At 38.5% G+C, this 18,390-nt stretch overlaps 2 protein-coding genes and 1 non-coding gene across 8 annotated transcripts; 2 read left to right on the plus strand and 1 right to left on the minus strand.

The window, feature by feature from the left end:
• Positions 1 to 20: 20 nt before the first annotated feature.
• Positions 21 to 7,598, plus strand: LOC110044206 (cytokine receptor-like factor 3). Of its 5 annotated transcripts, XM_020749740.2 has the most exons (9): positions 21 to 160; positions 245 to 280; positions 1,561 to 1,619; positions 1,897 to 2,008; positions 2,376 to 2,620; positions 3,034 to 3,118; positions 4,314 to 4,488; positions 5,103 to 5,361; positions 6,080 to 7,598. In XM_020749740.2, the coding sequence occupies exons 4-9, from the start codon at positions 1,926 to 1,928 to the stop codon at positions 6,577 to 6,579; spliced, it is 1,347 nt and encodes a 448-aa protein (XP_020605399.2). In that variant the 5' UTR covers positions 21 to 160; positions 245 to 280; positions 1,561 to 1,619; positions 1,897 to 1,925; the 3' UTR covers positions 6,580 to 7,598. The 5 variants fall into 5 exon arrangements, with proteins under 5 accessions (XP_020605399.2, XP_020605374.2, XP_020605381.2 ...); XM_020749715.2 differs by having other exon boundaries at positions 1,561 to 2,008; XM_020749722.2 differs by lacking the exon at positions 1,561 to 1,619.
• Positions 4,202 to 4,274, minus strand: Trnas-gcu (transfer RNA serine (anticodon GCU)). The gene has a single exon. It is a non-coding gene; the product is annotated as a tRNA-Ser (tRNA).
• Positions 7,599 to 12,327: 4,729 nt separating the features above from the next.
• On the plus strand, positions 12,328 to 17,106 carry LOC110044715 (protein BUD31 homolog). 2 transcript variants are annotated; one of them, XM_020750293.2, is made up of 5 exons: positions 12,328 to 12,505; positions 12,621 to 12,678; positions 14,122 to 14,186; positions 14,734 to 14,900; positions 16,422 to 17,106. In XM_020750293.2, exons 1-5 carry the CDS (start codon positions 12,412 to 12,414, stop codon positions 16,470 to 16,472), a joined length of 435 nt encoding a protein of 144 aa, XP_020605952.1. In that variant the 5' UTR covers positions 12,328 to 12,411; the 3' UTR covers positions 16,473 to 17,106. The 2 variants fall into 2 exon arrangements, with proteins under 2 accessions (XP_020605952.1, XP_089145998.1); XM_089289872.1 differs by lacking the exon at positions 16,422 to 17,106 and having other exon boundaries at positions 14,734 to 15,081.
• Positions 17,107 to 18,390: the final 1,284 nt, after the last annotated feature.

Raw genomic sequence — 18,390 nt, forward strand, 5'->3', positions numbered from 1 at the left:
TGCGTCTGCGCATATATTTCGATGGAATCCGCTGCTCAAGTTGTGCTCCTTTTTCGAAGCTTCTATTAGGATTGTCGAACACAGCAGGGATTAGTGGTGTGGAGTTTTCTGTTTCCCAGGTTTTTTCGTTTATGGGAAATGCTATTCGACTAGGTAAAAGGTATGGAAGAATTTCTTCACCTTAATTTATTATTGAAGAAAAATCTGGTTTATTGACTTGCACGCGCGCTTGTCAAATCCGCAGGTCAAATAAACCCCGATGGTTGGACGGGTTTTGCAGGTTTGTTATCAATTTTTGAAATCGCATTTTTTCGATAGAGGTTTTTGCAGGAATCGTGAATGAACAGCAATCGTTGATGGCTCTCAAGTCTTTGCTGTATTGAAAGGACTACAGGGATATTGAGATCATATCTTTTTTAGAGTTTTCCCGTATCTTTAGTTTAGCTGTAATCAGGAAGCTTATGAATATCGGCTCATCAGAAATTCAGTATTGGTTATTATTTAATGGGAGCGTTGTGAATGATTTATTACAGTGGGAAAGAATTTGAGATAAATTGTATCAATTTGTGTGCGTGGTTTTCAATGCACTATTTGCTGTTGTAAGCTTACATGTACATGGATATTTATGAGCTTCAATGAAAATCCAAAGAATTGGATTTTAAAATTCTAAACATGTTACATGTATATTACTGTGTCAGTATTCATACACCTTATACCAAAATGGCCGCCATTTTAGTATTCTTTTGTTTACTTGAAAATGAGCCCTTGTTGCCTCGTTTAAGAGAAACTATTCTTTTGAATTTCGAGTTTAAAAACAAGGTAAAAAGGGCTAATTTGCAAGTAAACAAAAGAATACTTAAATGGTGGTCATTTTGGAATAACATGTATAAGGAAATTTTGAAGGAATGGTGAACCTTGAGTGTTAGCGGTTTCAATATCACATGCGCCATTTATAGACCTGCCATCCCTCCTGGTTGGGTAGGAGTTTCCTCCTTGTTTTTTTCCTCAAAAACATATGGACCGGAAAATATTATAAAAATGTGGCAAAATGAAATTTAGGCTAAATTAAACTCAAAAAAACTGCTGGCCAAGGATCACTCCCTTGATATAGGGTGAGTTTATCAAATGTTATATTGGTGTTGCATAGTGTAGTAAATTCCCTCTTAATATGGAATTTGTTATCCTGTGCTATTCCAAAATGACAATAGTCATCATTGTAGGCGCCAGAATTTGTGTCATAGCTTCATGTTTGGTGCCATGTTTTCACTTAATTAGTTTCCTTTGTTTTGTGGCCTTTTGTACATGTTATGTTCATTTGCATATTCTATATGTTTGGTTCGCATGTAATTTATTTAGTTAGTAGTAGTTTGAGTTTTTGTCTATGCCTTGTTCTGGATTTGCTCCAGTTTTACAGTTCGTCTTTGGTTTTGGGGTTCACCACATTCGTCTTGTAAGTTTCCTCATTTATTTCACTTTGCCGTTTTTCTGCAGTCTTCATGCTGACGGTCGTTGTTAGTTATTTTATGTCCATCCCCGTGTTTGTAATTTTGTTATTTTCAGTTACTGTGTTCAATCTACATATTTGGTGGAATTTAACTGCTATGGCAAGATTTGGATGAGTATGATAAGCATGTGCAACAATAATCATAATGTAGAAGAATGAAGATTTCTGGGGTGTGAACGTATTGCTTAGTGTATTTAGGGGTTTGCTGGCCAGTGAGTATTGTGTGACACCTGATACAGGTTACAGTGAATGTGTTATGCACAAAACGATTAGATCACACCAAGCTTACAATTAAATAGCTTCATGTCATGTTTTTTTTTTCTCTGCTGACTAATCTTGGATAAAAAGATATTTTATAAAATTAATGTCACATTTGTTTCTACTGCCCACAGTATGTTAGAGGCTCGAGATAGGTACTAACATGGAGGAAGAGGATGTTATGAACACCAGACTAGCAATCAAAGAATCACTGAAAAAACTTGATGAGTACACATCTTATCTCAGGTAAACTAATGCTCTTTGCCTTGATTATATCAAGTAATTTTATTTCATCTGTGTGTGATTTTACCATCATCTGTCCGTGATTTTACCATCATTTTACCTGTGTTTTGCATTGTGAAAAGGTTGAGAAAGCTAGATAACAAGGGGATGTAACCTTTAACAGCCCCAGCTAGTTATGCATCTACCTGTATTCCTGGAACTCAACCCCCCTCCCGTCCCCCCTCCAAAAATGCTAGTGCGTCATTGGTGAATGTTCATGATTCCCACAAAAAATTAATTTGGCCCTTGTCAATTTTAAACCCAAGGCAGCTGTCAAATGGTTTTGATTATAAAAAAAAATTGAGACTATACTTTTCTTCTATGCATGTAGATCAAGGCTAACAGACATCAAGTCCACGCGTGAAGGAGTCAAAAACAGCATCAGCAAAGCACGCACTGAGGTTGAGGAGAGATTTAAGGAAATAAAGCAAGAAATAGCACATGTATTAGAAACTCGCCAAAAAGCAATTCTAAGTACTATTGGTGAGATAGAGAGGAAGGATCTTGATCCCCTGACTAATTTGGAAGACAGAATCAATGGGCAGCTAGATAAAACTGTTCAACTTATTGAAAAAGGTAGGGAGTGATGATCAAGTATTAACTCTACATGTTAGATGCTGCTCAGTATAACTCAACCAAAAATGAATTTAAAGAGAATCTGGAAACTTTACATGCATGCTGTAACTCTATTATTCTTTACTATTTTAGCCCTGGGAGGGGACTCTCATGTGGAAATGTTGGGGATGCTCACCGGAAAAGTTTAATTACTCCCCTAAAAGAGACCAATCTGGGTTTGGCTCAAGCTTTATTTGACCTCCAAAAGGTACACTTTAAAATGGACAGTAAAAGTGGGGTTGTCAAAAATCAACATATTAGTGCTAGCTAAGTAAACACCGTACCTGATTACATGTAAAACAAGGCTGGGTTTTTAATAAATGTTCCTACAGTTTAAACCGAAAAAATGCAATATTACCAGTTTTCTTTTATAGGAAATTCCTCCCTTGATGAAGATGATGCTACACTCCTAAGTGAAGGAAGGAACTTGCAAAAGGAGCTGCAATTTTCATCTATAAGGTTAATAAGTTTTAATTTTCCTTGTAGGTCATGATTATTGATTTGGGTAGGAGTAACTAAACTACAAACCAACTGGAATACCTTTAAATCAATTGGAGTAGGCCAGTGGGAAAAAAATTGAAATGACATTTGAGTGGCCAGTGGGTGCAAGAGAAGTGACAGTGGATCCTGTTTGAAATTGTGAGAAAGTGATGTTTTGTTCTGTGTGCACGTGGCAGTGAAGCAGTAGTACTAAGAAAGTAAACATCTCTTGAAGCAAGGTGGAAATAATTATTACCTTTGTTACCTTTTGGCTGAAGAGTGGTCGAGACATGACAGTATGGTGATGTGCTCACCAGTTTGCTGCAAGGCATGTGTTGGCTGCCTGTTATTTTGCTGCTTACAGTAAATTATTTGTTGCATGCTTCATTGACGTCACATGTATTATCCTGACTTCTAACAAATCCATCTCTGGCGTGTACTACTCACTACTTCTTATCCTGCCTGCTACAACAAAATCTTTTCACAGGGATGGGTGTTAGATGAAAACTTATCAAATCAAGCCTTGAAACCCATAATGATACATGTAACTAAAGATTTTGATGGTTGCCCGCTATGAGCACTGCAAAGCAAAATTAATACTTACTTTATTAGTTATAAAGAGCTCCCTGTGACGAGTACAGTCATTGTGTTGCTGATTACTCTTTATGTGTACTACAACTTCCCAAAGGGTTGTAGCTAACATTTAACAGTGTACCAATACCATACTGGGCCGGATCTGAGAGAAGCATTCCATCCAGGAGGAGAATCAAAACTCCAAGTCACTTGAGTCACGCTACAGAAACTGAATTTTATACTGGCAGCAATAAGAGATCTAGCTGCTCCAATTTTAAGGATTGCTTCCAGGAGAAAAAAAATCATTGTCCCAGATGGGTGTCACCTTGTCTGCATACACAGTTCACCAGAGGCATAGCAAGCAACAAGGACAGGAGCTCTCAGATTAAAATTTTATGTTGTCCTTGAAAAATTTTAATACTATTGAAAGGTCATCACACATATGCACACATCTTAGGCAGTTGAGAGAATAAAGCCTGAAAAAAATTCAGGCTTGAATGAGATTTGAACCCATAACCTCTGTGATAGCAGAGCAGTGCTCTACCAACTGAGCTATCAAGCCAACTGATCATGGTTTGTATTAATTTTATTTTACCTACAGGTATCCTGATACTCCTTGCATATCACAAACCTTGTCTGTCACTTTCAGCGACAGTCACACCCAGTCAGTTCTTGATGCTGTCAATTCCATAGGAGAAGTCTCCATGACAGGCTCACTTCAAATAGCAGAGCTGGTTGAGCATCCTGGAGCTATCCTGGTTCAGTGGTTTGATGAGGTAATGTTTCTTCACTTTCACTCTTTCCACTGGATCCTGAATCAAATGGTGGAGATTTGATCCCTGGCTAGGTTCATTGTGTTGTGTTCTTGGGTGTTACTTTCATGGTCTTGGTTTAATTCCATCCAAGTGGAGTGCTTGTAGAATACTTTTTAGTACTGCAGTTGTTGCTTCATGCTATGGACCTGGAAATTTAGCATTAGACTCCACCTCTTTAGATTGAAACAAGCTTTGTTTACTTTCAATAGATTGCATCTCTGTAATTTAAACCTCTTTGAATATGGTGAGATCGTTTTTCTTTTTTTAAATAGCCATGTTATAAATGTTCTGTAAAATATCTTGCGTCATAGGACCACAAAGTGTACAGAGATCTATTACCGCTTCTAGTATTCTTACAGTAATCAAAATCTCATTTCTCTAAGTTAAAATATTAACAATACATTATCAATATAACAAATGACAATAGTACCCTACAAGAAGGTCATTAACTTTTGTCTCTATTTTATGTACTGCGAAATATGCGCCACTGAAATAAATCATTTTAACACTTAGTAAGGAGAATTATGTTGTACTTCAGTCTAGTGACTGAACCAGGTAACTTTTGTATATTTTAGACATATTCAGATAGTGAGTCCATCACAGATTACAGTGGCGTCCAGGAATACATGCTACAGTGTTGTCGTACAGACAACAAAGGCAACAGTGATTCAGTGTTCAGCACAGTGTATTGTGGTGAGGAATCATCTCACTTGGTTTCAGATCTTGAACCTCATGTGTCTTACACTTTTCGTGTCTGTGGAAGGTTTGGAAATGAAGGAAAATGGGGATCTTGGAGTATTCCAAGGAATGGAATAACAACACTTGACCAGCATGGTAAGGATAAGAGAAAATAAAGTTATTACCTTGAGGTTTCATGTTAAGTAGTTCAGAAAATATCCATACCCCTCCCTATGGAAGGTTATTGGAAATTCTGCAAGGGATTGGGATTGAATCAAATGTCTTTTCAAACATCTGAGGGTACGGAATGATATTTCCAGGAACAACACTAATTTTGTAGATTTTCATCCACCATCTGACAAGCTCAACTGCTTACGAAAATGTCACTGTTGAGAGATGCCAGCTGGCCTAATGCCAGATAGCATATCTTAGCTATTGTTTGGGTTTTAAGGAATTACAAAGTGGCAAGTTCAGGATACAAGCCAACCAGTGAAGCAACCAGCCCATAACTTGCACGCTAAAGTGCCTGCGTGCCTTCAAGCTAAAGTATTTGTGGACAGTTCAAGAGTAAATTGTATGACTCAGGGATTTTGATTTCTTTTGAAATCTCTTTTTTACGCAAATGTTTATTGCTTTCAGCTTGAAGTAATTAAGTCTAGAAGCGGCTCTCTAAAGAATTTATCATAATATGATATGAACTTTTTGCTTCTCCTTGAAGTATCACAACACTTTCAATGAGACAGGTGACGAGAATAGAGAAGTTCATCAACTAATCTCTGTGAGAACATAAGCTGATTCTTAAAATTCCTGAGAGGGTAGTAATTAGTGATTGTAGATTCAAAGTAATGTCTTGTTGTTTTCTTTTTATGTTTAGAATGGTCTGTGGAGGACTGTCTCAACCAAAATAAACTAGCTGTGTATCAACTCAGTAACAGGAGGAAAACTGCAACAAAAGTGTTCCCTGACTGCTCCAAAGTTCTGCGATCACAAACAATGAGTTACAGACTTGATACAGCACTGATTCTCAAGATTGATGAGACTGGTGATCCCAGTAATGGTGATGGTATTGGCCTTACAACTGCATCATTTGATTTTAGCAATGCACGACAAGTCCTACAATGCCCTGGTTCAGTTAGCATAAATTCCAAAGGTGTTGTTTACGTTAATGGGACAGCCATGACAACAAGGTTACCACAGTTCAAACGAGGTTCAGTGGTCATGTTTGATGGAAGTCGCGTCTCTAAAGACAAGCTTCGGGTGTCAATCACTGTTGATGACAAGCTAGTGACTTTTGATTGGCAGGTTGACAGTGAGGGTGATGCATTTTATTTTGCCATGGGATTTCAACACTCAGGCTGGCAAGTCTCTGTCTAGAATTAAACCATCATGGAACGTTTTCTAATGTTAAGACAAAAATACTGTAGGGAGCAGTGCAGAGGACCTGTTTAGACGTTCTTGAACTTCAGTTAAAATGTCGAGATCCGCACAGTTCTCTTTATCAGCCAGTAACTGGAAATAATTTCTGTGAAATGAAGGCAAAAAGGTACAGCTGGAGATTCACAATTAACACAATTTAGCATAAATTTTCCAAAATATAGTTGCAAAAAGAATCGTCTGTCTTTTAGCCAGGTTTTATTTCTGGATAAACTGATAAAAAAAAAACCAGGGTGTAGCACAAATTCAAGTTAGGTGTATTAGGGCCTGTAGTAAAGTAATATAACATACGCCTGTGCCTTTTGAAAATCTGGTTACAGAATATCCCTGTGCTCTATACCTTACACTACAACAAAATATTCTGATTAAGAAATAACAAAGCTTTACCTCGAAATGTGATATTATAAAATGATTCTTATTAAAATTTTGCCAAATTATTTTACATTATATGATGATGATTCACACTTCTTTAACAGTGTTTCACTCTGTATTGATTTATATTTTATAAGCAACACCAAAAGTTATTTAAAATATTTCAAGGTAAAATAATTTGCTTGAGATTTCAAAATTATAGGTGTCAATTTTTATTGATTCAATACAAACTAAGGCCATATTAAGGCAGTGCAAATGTTTGAAACATTTATAGGAATTTTATGGCAAAAGTTGCTGGAGGTCACATGACCCTGACTGCAAAATGCACCCAAAAATGCAGGAGTATAAATTTTACAAAATCATGTACAGTAGATACCACAGATAATTTTAAAGGGTAAGGAAAATTAAGAGAAAGTGCTCTGTTGGTATATGACCTTAACTGTTCTAATTTTAAGCACCTCCACCCGCTCGATAAATTCTCACCATAGAATTTATAGAAATGTGACCTTGAGATAAAATTTTGCAAAACTGGAACTGTACTGATTGTGGTCTAATATTGTAATAGAATTCAGCCTTTGTTCACTGCATTCCGGTGGTAGTGTTTTTGTGTCAGTGTTTATTACTGGGATGCACTTCTGTCAGTGAAATGTCAGTGTGTGTTGTCGGGGAAAGATTGACTGACTGACTGACTGACTGACTGGCTAATCGACCGACCGACCGACCGAGCGACTGACTGACCGACTGGCTCAGTGACCGACCAACCGAGCCACCGATCCGGCCGCCGTTCCACCACACCTCCCCATGTACCCTGTGCGTTCCCCCGTGCGTTTTCCCCATTCGTTCCCTGTGCATTTCCTTGCGTTGCTACATGTGCTAATCCCTTTGTTCTCTGTGCGTTCTCTTGTTTATTTACCTGGTCCTTTCGTTCGTTTTTTCCCCGCAATATCTGTGTGTTTCCTATTCCAACTGTACAGTTTCCTCGAGCGTTTGTTGACTTCACCTTTTCCGGTTAAATCTGTCCTATCACTAAAGCTGTGTAACTTGAAATGTTTCGAAAACTAGAAGAGCTGATGTTACCATACCCGCGAAAGAGATATCATTATAAAGGCACCACTGCCAAATTTAAGGGGGTCTTATACTCTCAGATGTGAATTTTTCTCCAAAAAACCATTTTTTTGGAACATGAAGATTCAACATCCCTGTCCATTTGTAAATCGTATTTTGAAACGATTTTCCTCTAATTACTCCTGAGTTTACGTTTAAATTAAGAAATCTGAACACTTCTAGCTATATTTCAACATAGCAACACCCATAGCAGCCATTGTTTACAGTCTAAAAGTACTCACAAAATGGATTCAATTCAGTACATTTTAATGATACTTTACACAAACGCTTTAAAGATGTGTAGTTATGAGAATTTTGCATCATGGTTCTGAACACTGTTTCTTCTACCATCTTATACGCTCCTCATACTTGGTCAACATTTCTATGACTGGTGTGTATTCGGGTGTTCAATGAAACATTTATGTAAAACCTTTAAATATACCCCTCCCCCTGCCCCTAACCTCCCCCCCCCCCTAATTCATAAGGCTAATTTGGGCTCTCGGAGACCGAAGTAAAACTTTAAAGCCTTATTTCTCAAAATGACCAAATAGACGGATCATCAATATCTCGCACACGATATCTCCACTGGGTTTTAACCGAACGTTGTCAAATTTTCAACATTGATGAAGGACACAATTGTCTAGGTCTTAAACCTCCAAAATTTGCGATTTATGAAATTTTGCCCCGTTATTTAGTTAATATTGTTAATATTAGTTAATATTAGTATACTTTTTCAACATTTCACGAGAAAAACCCCCTCAAAACACTGTTTTCTGAGGTTTGTCTCCTGGACAACTTGCTTATGGACAGGATGAACTTAATTCCATACTTCTCGAACCATTCATTATTACGTTATCGTGTTTATAATGAACACCACTTTTTAACACTTAGGAGCTAGTTATTCGTTAACTATCGTGGCACGTGACCTGGAAAAGCTCATTTTTGACGTTAGAGTGCAAAATCCTTTAACGTGATACCAAAACTGTTCCACAGAGTTGTTTTGCAAAAAAAAAAAATTTAGGTAAAAGACCACCTTAAACGTTTTGTTATAGCAACGTTATATAACTTGATGACAGGGAATGGGGACTAAGTAAAGTTGGATACTTTTTGTGCCTGAACAGGGAAAAGGGACAGAACAAAGGTGGACCTTTTCTTCCCACAAAGCAGGCTGGGGGTGGGGGTGCAGAATAGAAGTGGACACTTTCTTTCACCAATGTGGGGCCTTTCTTGCTCCAATAAGGGGCGGCTTCACCTTATTTCTTAGATTCCCCACTGGATTATCTCATTGCGTTTTTGCTTTGTTCTTCATCAGCTGGGTCTTTCGATTGGTTCGTAAACAAAGAACAACCTACTGAAGCTGCTTCAAGCGAAGCATAGCAATTTTTAACCAACTCGAACGAAAACATACTATGTTTTACAAGGTGAACGCGTATCCCGTGCTTTTCACTGGTTGCATGCTTTTTTAGCAGTCTTGATTGTCTTCACATTTGCTATCAGAAGACCGCTCCAAAAATAGCAGGTATAAATAGAGTAAAAGAAAAGCCCGCAAAAAAAGAAATTATAATCGCTTTGCAGCTTAAATGTTGCCATTTATTGTCTGTACAGTGCTTTGGTATACCTGGGCCTGAATACAGAGCGTTGTCAAAGCGTGGGGCTCAATAACGAAGCGCGCGAAGTCTAAAAATAGAATGCAAATTATTGGAATCCCGCGAGAGTCAGAAAACATGAGCGTGTTCTGAGAGAAATAGGAGGGAAATGAACGCTAAATTTTCGTTTTAAAAATTGTGTTGGGAACACTTGCTTACGCGCTTGAAAAAGCGTCAAATCTTCCACCTTTCCGTTTTGTTTGTCTGAGCTTGTCTGAGTTATGACGTCACTCGCGCGCTTCGCTATTCAACAGTTGATGATTTGCGCTGCTGCTTGGCCGTTATGTCCGCACTCTATTTAAATCAAATAACTATACCCTAGAACTGTGCGCTGAGTGTTTGCTCAGCGTTTGCTTTGTAAGCCCTTGATTTGAAAGAGGTTGTGCTGTAGAGGACTAAGGCGTTTCACTTCTGACGCTGATAACACCTCTGTTCCACCACAACGAAGGAAACTCAAGAGCAGTGAGATTCAACTGGAACACAAAATCTTTAAGAAAGTGAAGTAAATGGTGAGTATTTTTTTCTGAACGCTTTCCTTCACAAATAAGCAGAACGAAGCCATTCTAAGGTTGCTGCAATTTGCAGGTGTTTTGGTCGTTTTGCTGTAGGCGTGCTATTTCAAAATCGTTGGACAAACAATTTCGCTCCTCAAAATAGTTTTATTTATCTTCGATAAGCTTGCTAGCAAGAAAACTTGAGCTGCTCCGTAGTTTAGCTGCTTAAAGAAATCAAAATGCTCTCGGAAGTTGGTAGACTTATTAGTGAAACAAGAACAAGCGGCCATGCCGTTCTTACAAAACTCAAAAGTAAAAAAAAAAAACAAAGATAAAACTACCGACCACCTGGAAACAAGTCGATATTCACAGTATTTGAACAACCAGAAGCGGGGTATTATTTATTTTTTCGTTGCGTCAGTCCCAAGTCGATAACTTTCAGCAGTTTTGACAAAAACTGTCGTGTTTTTGAACCTCAACTGTCTGACATTTTCCTATTTAATGCTTTCCTCTTGAGGAATTTTTGAATATTTCCTGAATATACAATATTGTAGTGTTTGCTCTTGCAAGGACCTTGATGATATATTCGCTTTCTGCGGTTGAACCTTTTTGTTAAATTGCTCTTTAATTTTTTCTTACAGAGTGGAAAAGAAGACTTCGAATGTGACAAGATGAAGATGGAAAAGCACTGGAGGAGCCATCGTAAGGATAAGATTTTTAAATTTACAATATTGTATTCCGATGTAATGGTGGCTTTATGTGATACGACTAATTTTCAAAACATATACAGATTATCCAAGTTCGATCTAAAAGCGTTAATTTGTGAATAGATAATGATCGAAATTTTTAGTTACATTGATCGAGAAGTGTCAAAATGACTGCAAAATAGTTCGGTAAGGTCTTTGGTAAGGTCTTTGGAAAACTCTTTGTAGAGATTGATATGATGGAAATACAGTTGTGTGTACACCCCAAATAAAGTCTATCATATGTTGCAGGAATGTTCTCCCAGAGATGACCGCTTTGCAGGTGAATTTAAGGCTACCAATAAGGGATTGAAGCTCAATTAAACACTCTGAGTAAAAGAACTTAAGGGTTCCTGAAAGGTTTCATCTCAGAAAGGGTGCGCACACCCCCTGCACCCACCCCCTAGATCCGCCCCTGACACATGAATAGTACCTTTTCTGCCTCCACCCCGTCCCCCGCCTGGCTGATAAGCTTACCTGTACACAAGGACTGCAAAGAGCTTTAAGCCCTGGTCAAAAGTACTCGCAAGTAGTCGCAAGTAGCCACAAGTTGAACTTGCGTAGAGACTTGCGCTGGGTGGCCAAACGGGCTGGCAAGTTGCCTCGCAAGTACACGCAGGTCGCAAAAAAACCCATTTCAAGGCAGACATATCCTTATTTTATTGGCTAATAATAGGTTAATGGACGTCACCCAACTTGCGTTAACTTGGGTTGTGTGGCCAAACGGTGAAAAACCTGCGTCGACTTGCGTGCAAATTTGATCTCGACAAAAGTGAGCGCAAGTCATCGCAAGTCAACGCAAGTGCACGCAATGTCTGACCAAACGAAGTCGCAAGTAGACGCAAGTTGAGAACTTGCGTCTAGTTGCGACTCCGTTTGGCAAGGGCTCTATGGCTTCCAAGTACACGGCCATCCTCGGAGACCCAGGGGCAGTTAGTGGGGGCGGGGAAAAGTCTAAACGGGCGAGAAAAAAATTCGGGCGAAGAAAAGTCAAGAACGAGAGGAACAGCTGTTCCTCTCGTTCTTGACTTTTCCTCGACCGAATTTTTTTCTCGTCCGTTTAGACTTGTCCCCCACTAACTGCCCCTGGGTCTCCGAGGATGGTACATAGCTTGCAAAATTAGATCACTGTTATTTTTTTAACTTGCTACAACTTCTATTCTAGTTTAAAATATCGTTGCAATCATTCATTATTTTTTTACGAGGAAGCATGCACCAAAATTCAAACGAAACCCTTTTCCAAAATGGCGCACTTTGAGCCTGCAGTACATTCGCATATTCTAATATTTTGCATGCGCAGTTCTGCACCGTGAGACGCGAGTGAGCTGGGTTCCAGTGTACAAGCAGAAGAAGAAGGCAAGAATCGTGGTTCGTGCTCAAAGTATTAAAGCGTACGTTTTTTGACGAAAAGAAATGCCTAAAGTACGTCGTAGTAGAAAACCGCCACCAGAGGGATGGGAACTGATTGAACCAACGCTCGATGAACTGGATCAGAAAATGCGAGAAGGTAAATTTCCCCTCCAAAACATTATGGGATTTTCATGCGTTCTCAGACCATGGAACTAAACTTGATGAGCTATATACTAAACCGTTTGTTATACTGTACCTTTCTCTTTCTTCAGCTGAGACAGAACCACACGAAGGGAAACGAAAGACAGAGTCTATGTGGCCTATATTTAGGTAATAATGCGCCATGTTATGGACAATAAGAGCTTATAACAGTGAACTCGTTAAGTTATATCATTAATAACAACATCAGCAGGTTTTTATTCATTAGGAAGCTTGATTCATAGTTCGTGAGTCTATGTGCTGATGAATATACTTTGCAATCTATGAACTAACTGGTATCCTGCGAGTGAAAGATATAAAAAGAAATGGATCATCACAGTTAACAGCAACTTCAACAGCTGCAAAAAAAAAAAACTTTAATAATTAACAATTATTGGACGAGGTTGAGCAAAATATCGTGATTTTTCAGTGGCATACAAATCAATTATTTGGCGAAACAGAGGGCTGAGGTAAATAATTGATCTCGGAGGCACTGGTAAATTACAATATTTTGGGATAACTGAGTTCAATAATTATTGTTTTATCATTCAATCACCAAGTTTGTTTTCATATTTAAATCACTCTCTGAAAGCTCAGGGAAGTGATCTGCCAATTTTAACCAAGAGAGTGGTTAGAATTGCACATGACCAGAATATTATTTGTAGCAAAACACATTTAGACAGTGCTATGGATGAGCAGACCATTATTTGTGGGCAGTTATTTGCAGGTCACGTGGTCAGCTCTTGGCCAATGGAAAGGAAGAAAAAAGTGCATTGAATGATAACACATATATATACAAGGGAATATATGAGAGATCATATATCATATGATCAATCATGTCTTCAATACATGTATATGTTGTTGGTCTAGTGTTATCATTCCATTGACAGTAGTCTTTATACATATATCACCAGCGTTCCCCTGAGGTTGACCCTTGACTGATCAGAGGGAGTTTTTCTGACGGGTTCGGGGAATCTTGTAACAAAAGTCTGTAATTTTCCTTGCAATCCCCCTGTATATTTGCCAAACTATGCCTGTGGTAGGACAGTAGGTCAACCTCAATGAGAAGCTTGTGGCATAGGTGTATCCATATTCCATACTCTCTCAAGACAGCTCTCACGGAAGTGAAGTTAGTACCCAAACTACATGTACCAATACCGTTGAGTTCAAATTGTTGAGTATGTTAATTTAAAAGTGATAATATTTACAGAGGAACCCACATCAACATTAACTGGTTCTTATGTGGGTCCTCTGTCCTGTATTGTTGTAAATTAGAGATGTTGGTTTTTCTGAAGGGGGGGGGGGGGGGGGAACCAGTGTTCCCAGAGAAAAACCCTCTGGGCAAGGCGAGAAACAGCAACAAACTCAACCCACGTATTGCACCAGGCCAGAATCGAATCCTTCCACACCAGTGGGAGGCCAGCTCTCACCCCTAATGATCCCTGTTCCCCTAAGGTTATAATTTCAGAAAAATATATATATATATAGTATGACAAGGCCTTTTTATCAGTCAGGTTTTATTCTTTTACGTCTTAAGGCCAGAGGAAATTAACAAGAAATTTATTTCAATTTCAGAATCCATCACCAGAAGTCTCGCTATGTTTATGAACTGTTCTACAGGAGAAAAGCAATCAGTAGAGGTACAGAACTATTCAACATTAAACAGTTATTTTGATATACATGTAGTTATGGTGATATTAAATCCATGTACCCTAAAGTTTGATTGCCAAATTACAAACTGTGAAGACTGATACTGATACAGGTTGCATAAAATGCGATCAGATAAAAATTAATGTGTTACTCAGAAATTGCATAATAATTAATAATCCATGGCAAATTGGAGTGTGAGTGGGTTTTTTTTTAAATTAATTTATTTTGAGTTCTTCTAAAGTTGTGGAAGTTTTGTGAATTTGAAACATAATCTTTTCGTTCTTTTGATATGCTTTTTTAGATACAAACATGAACCTTTTACCAACCACCAAAAAAGTCTTTGTGGCAAAATTATGATGCAGTTTCATCAGTACAACATGAGATATTCTGGCAAGCAATCAACCAACCAGCAATGAGAAATACGTATATATAACTGTGTATGTTTTTTGCTGTGTTATTACATGTACTTAGCTGATAAGGTGTTTCATGTTTCATGTATTTCCTTGAACTGATTTTACATATTGTTCTAATTCCTAGAGTTGTATGAATTCTGTCTCAAGGAAGGCTATGCTGACAAAAACCTAATAGCTAAATGGAAGAAGCAAGGATATGAAAACCTCTGCTGTTTAAGATGTATTCAGTGTAGAGATACTAACTTTGGTACAAACTGTATCTGCCGTGTACCTAAAGCAAAACTTGAAGAGGTGAGTACAGTTGAACCTCGATTATACGGACTTGTCGGGATTAGACGAAATAGTCCAGATAACTGAGGGTCCGGATAATCAAAAATATGAATATTAATGAAGAACAAAACTGATTAAATTAAGAAAGCAACATTTAATTGTGAAACAACACTTTTACAAATAATTTGGAAAACAATATGGTCTACATCTTCACTGCCCACTGTGAATACCTTTACATGGGTACATTACACAGTGCTACTTTTGCTCTTTAATTGAAAGCAAAACAAACTCACTTTTGACTGCACTTTTCAATGCTGTAGTTTTAGAAAGATTATGGCTACAGATCTTGATCATGACTAACAAATGTTTGTGACATAATTGGGACTAGAGAAAAAGTTCGGATAATCAAGAAATCCGGATAATCGAGGTACGGCTGTACGGATAATCAAGGTTCAACTGTAGCTGGTTTTGAAGACAAACAGAAACTCTTGCTTGGACTTGGTGTCCCCCACTGCCACAGCTTATTATCATTCCCGTAGCATGAAGTGAATTAGAGAATAGCTACTCCTAACCAGGTGTCACCTGACATTCTTGTATTTATATTTCTGTATTTCACTTGTCCAGTTGATTCTGGTCATGACCACCTCTACCCCACTATGTCTTCCCCCCTATACCCTGCTAGAATACTGTGGAACAATTACTCACTAAGGAGATCTCAGGGATAGGCATTTGTTAGGTGAGGTTGGGGGGGGGGCAGTTAGTAATTCCTGCTAGCAGGGTTGCCACGGTCAGGGAAAAGTCAGGGAAAATCAGATTTTGTTCAAGGTCAGGGAAAAGTCAGGGAGGTTTGTATCAGGTCAGGGAATTTCTAAATCCCTGTTCAAAGTCAGTGAAAAGTCAGGGAATTTCATCTTAAGGTTACCGCAAATTATTTTATTAGATGTTTTCGTATAGACAAGGCAATTTTGTTTTAAAAATTATCTTAGCCATCCTTATTTTTATTGATTCATGGCCAGAATAATCATCCTGCACAGTCAGTGAAAATTGCTTTACAGTCAGTGAAAAGTCAGGGACTTTTTTTTGTTCCAGTGGGTGGCAATCCTGCGCTAGGGACTACTAACTGCTAGTCCATCGAAGGATTACACCCCAGTATTAAATTCCCAGGTACACATTACACCTGAGTGGAGAGAGGTATTATATGAGTACACTGACTTTCCAAGGAACACAACACGGTGACACTAACCAGGACTCAAACCCAGACAGCTTGATCTTGAGTCTAGCATGCCATTCAATAGGATAATGTGTCTCTTGTGTACACAGATTAGTTACAATGGACTGTCACAAAGATGCCAGTTTGTTTCTTTAAAAGAAAGAAGCTTTGTTGTCACCCTTAAATGTACTTGAAGTTATTGAAATTAAGTGTTTCACTTGTCTTCCAACATCTTTACACACCATCATTACTTGTTAACCTAGCAAAGGAGATGAATCAATGACAAGTGATCAGTGTGATAGACTTAACTGTATTGTGCTCTTCTCTTTCAGGGAAAGATTGTTGAGTGTGTTATATGTGGATGTAGAGGATGTTCTGGTTAAACGTAGCAGGACAAGCTTTTAGCAGCAGTCATTCAACCAGAAACCAAACTGTAACCAATTGTTATTAATGTGGTGTGGATAACATAGCGACAGTGAAGATGTTTCTCGCTAGAGCTATCAACAAGCACTGAAAAAGAACTTTGGTTTTCTTTGATTTTTATTTGCTTTGCCCTTGCAAGGTGAAGAAAAAATCAGTTAGTTTCTATTATTTGTCTGGGTCTGTTATGTTCAGAAGATGGACAACGCTATTCACTGGAAAATCACTCACCAGTGGACAGCTTAGTTTGTTTAGTTAACACTTACCCCTTGGATAAGGATTAGTCTTGTGGATAGCATAATCCAGCCTTTGAACTACTGGGCTTTGTAATATAAAACTTGCGTTTTTTTGGATCTACGTTTTGAATTGTATTTATTTTCAGTTTATTTTTTTCACAGTGATTTGCTCAAACCTGTGAAAGAACTGTACTCTGGCTAAACATAGGAAAATACTGCATGGCGCAATTTGTTTTGTAAATTTTAAAATAATCTAAGGCAAAATTGAAACAGATTATCACAATTTCATTACAAAAGGAAGCATAAAGGGACTCAAGTGTTGTAAAAAGATGGAAATGTGTAATAAGACGTGTTGACTATATGGAGTTGGTGTCTTGTGACTGTACTGACAGTAGAGGCCCTTTAGGCCCGTCTTGCAATCTTTGAAGAAGTGCGCTAAGAACTTCAAGACTACTGCGTTTGCCTCGGAGCTCGTCGGAAGCTAGATGATTGAAGATAGCCAATGTACAGAAGAGGGAGAGGCAAGCCACCTTTGGCTTATCCCAGGCATCTTCGGTATTTGGATCGGAACTCGTCTGAAAGTTTTCGATTTCACTTCTGCGCTATCACGACAGAATTTCGCGAGGTTGATGGGTCGTCAATGAAAGCTGCAGCACCATAGATGTAGCGCCTCGTTCCAGTAAGCGTCCCCTGTCAAAACAACGGTCGTATTGTCGTTCGTGTTCCACAACAGACGCCCCTATCCCAAGTTGTGACGTGTTAAGAGTTAATTGAATCTTTCACCCAGGTCTCACTCTGTTTGATGCCGTGCTTGGTCATGGTTCGAGATATTTTGGTACCAAAGAGGCGCTTCTATACTTCACCACATAAAAATCCTTGTCATTCGATGCATTTTTTTTCTTTTTTTTCATTGGCCGAGGGCCCATCTGGTGACCTTCAAATGCCTATAAATGCGTACGAATAATGGTCTGCTCAATAATATTCCGTTCATGCGTAATTGTAACCACGCTCTCGGATGAAAAATGGCAGATCACCTCACTGAGCTGTCGGAGTGTGATTTAAATATGAAAACAAACCTGGTGATCGAATGATAAAACGATTATTGAATTTGGTTATCGCAAAATATCGTGATTTTTTAGTGCTTCCCAGGTCAATTATCACGATATTTTGCACAACCTCGTTTAATAATTGTTAATTATTCTCCTTTTGTATACCTCCAGCCTGAAAAAGGTACCTCTTTTGGACAGATCCTCTCCGTATGGCCCACAAAAAGGAGCACCTCACCCCTACCCCACCACCCACCGAGAAGGCCCTTTAAAGTTTTACGCTTTTTGGAATACCATGTCTCCCTCCTTGCTAAGCAGATATTATGTTATCACGTGACTGGTTAAAGTAAACCTTACGTGCAGCTGTGTGATACATGCTTACAAACGTTCTGACACATACCCTGGTATTAGAAGAACTTTCTTCTAGAGAATAAACAAAACTCTAAGGAGTAGGATGCTGCCTCAGTCACACAAAGTTAAGATTAAATTTTAGCCACTTCCGGACCACAGGAGAGTGCTGTCAGGGAACCCACAGCTACGAGGAAAGAATTTCATTAAGTGGTCTGTTTGAAACTTGTGACGGCTCAGCATGTAAAATT

Source organism: Orbicella faveolata, unplaced genomic scaffold (assembly GCF_042242905.1).
Source record: "Orbicella faveolata isolate gen_17 unplaced genomic scaffold, um_ofav_v1 contig_2, whole genome shotgun sequence".
Classification (NCBI taxonomy): domain Eukaryota; kingdom Metazoa; phylum Cnidaria; class Anthozoa; order Scleractinia; family Merulinidae; genus Orbicella; species Orbicella faveolata.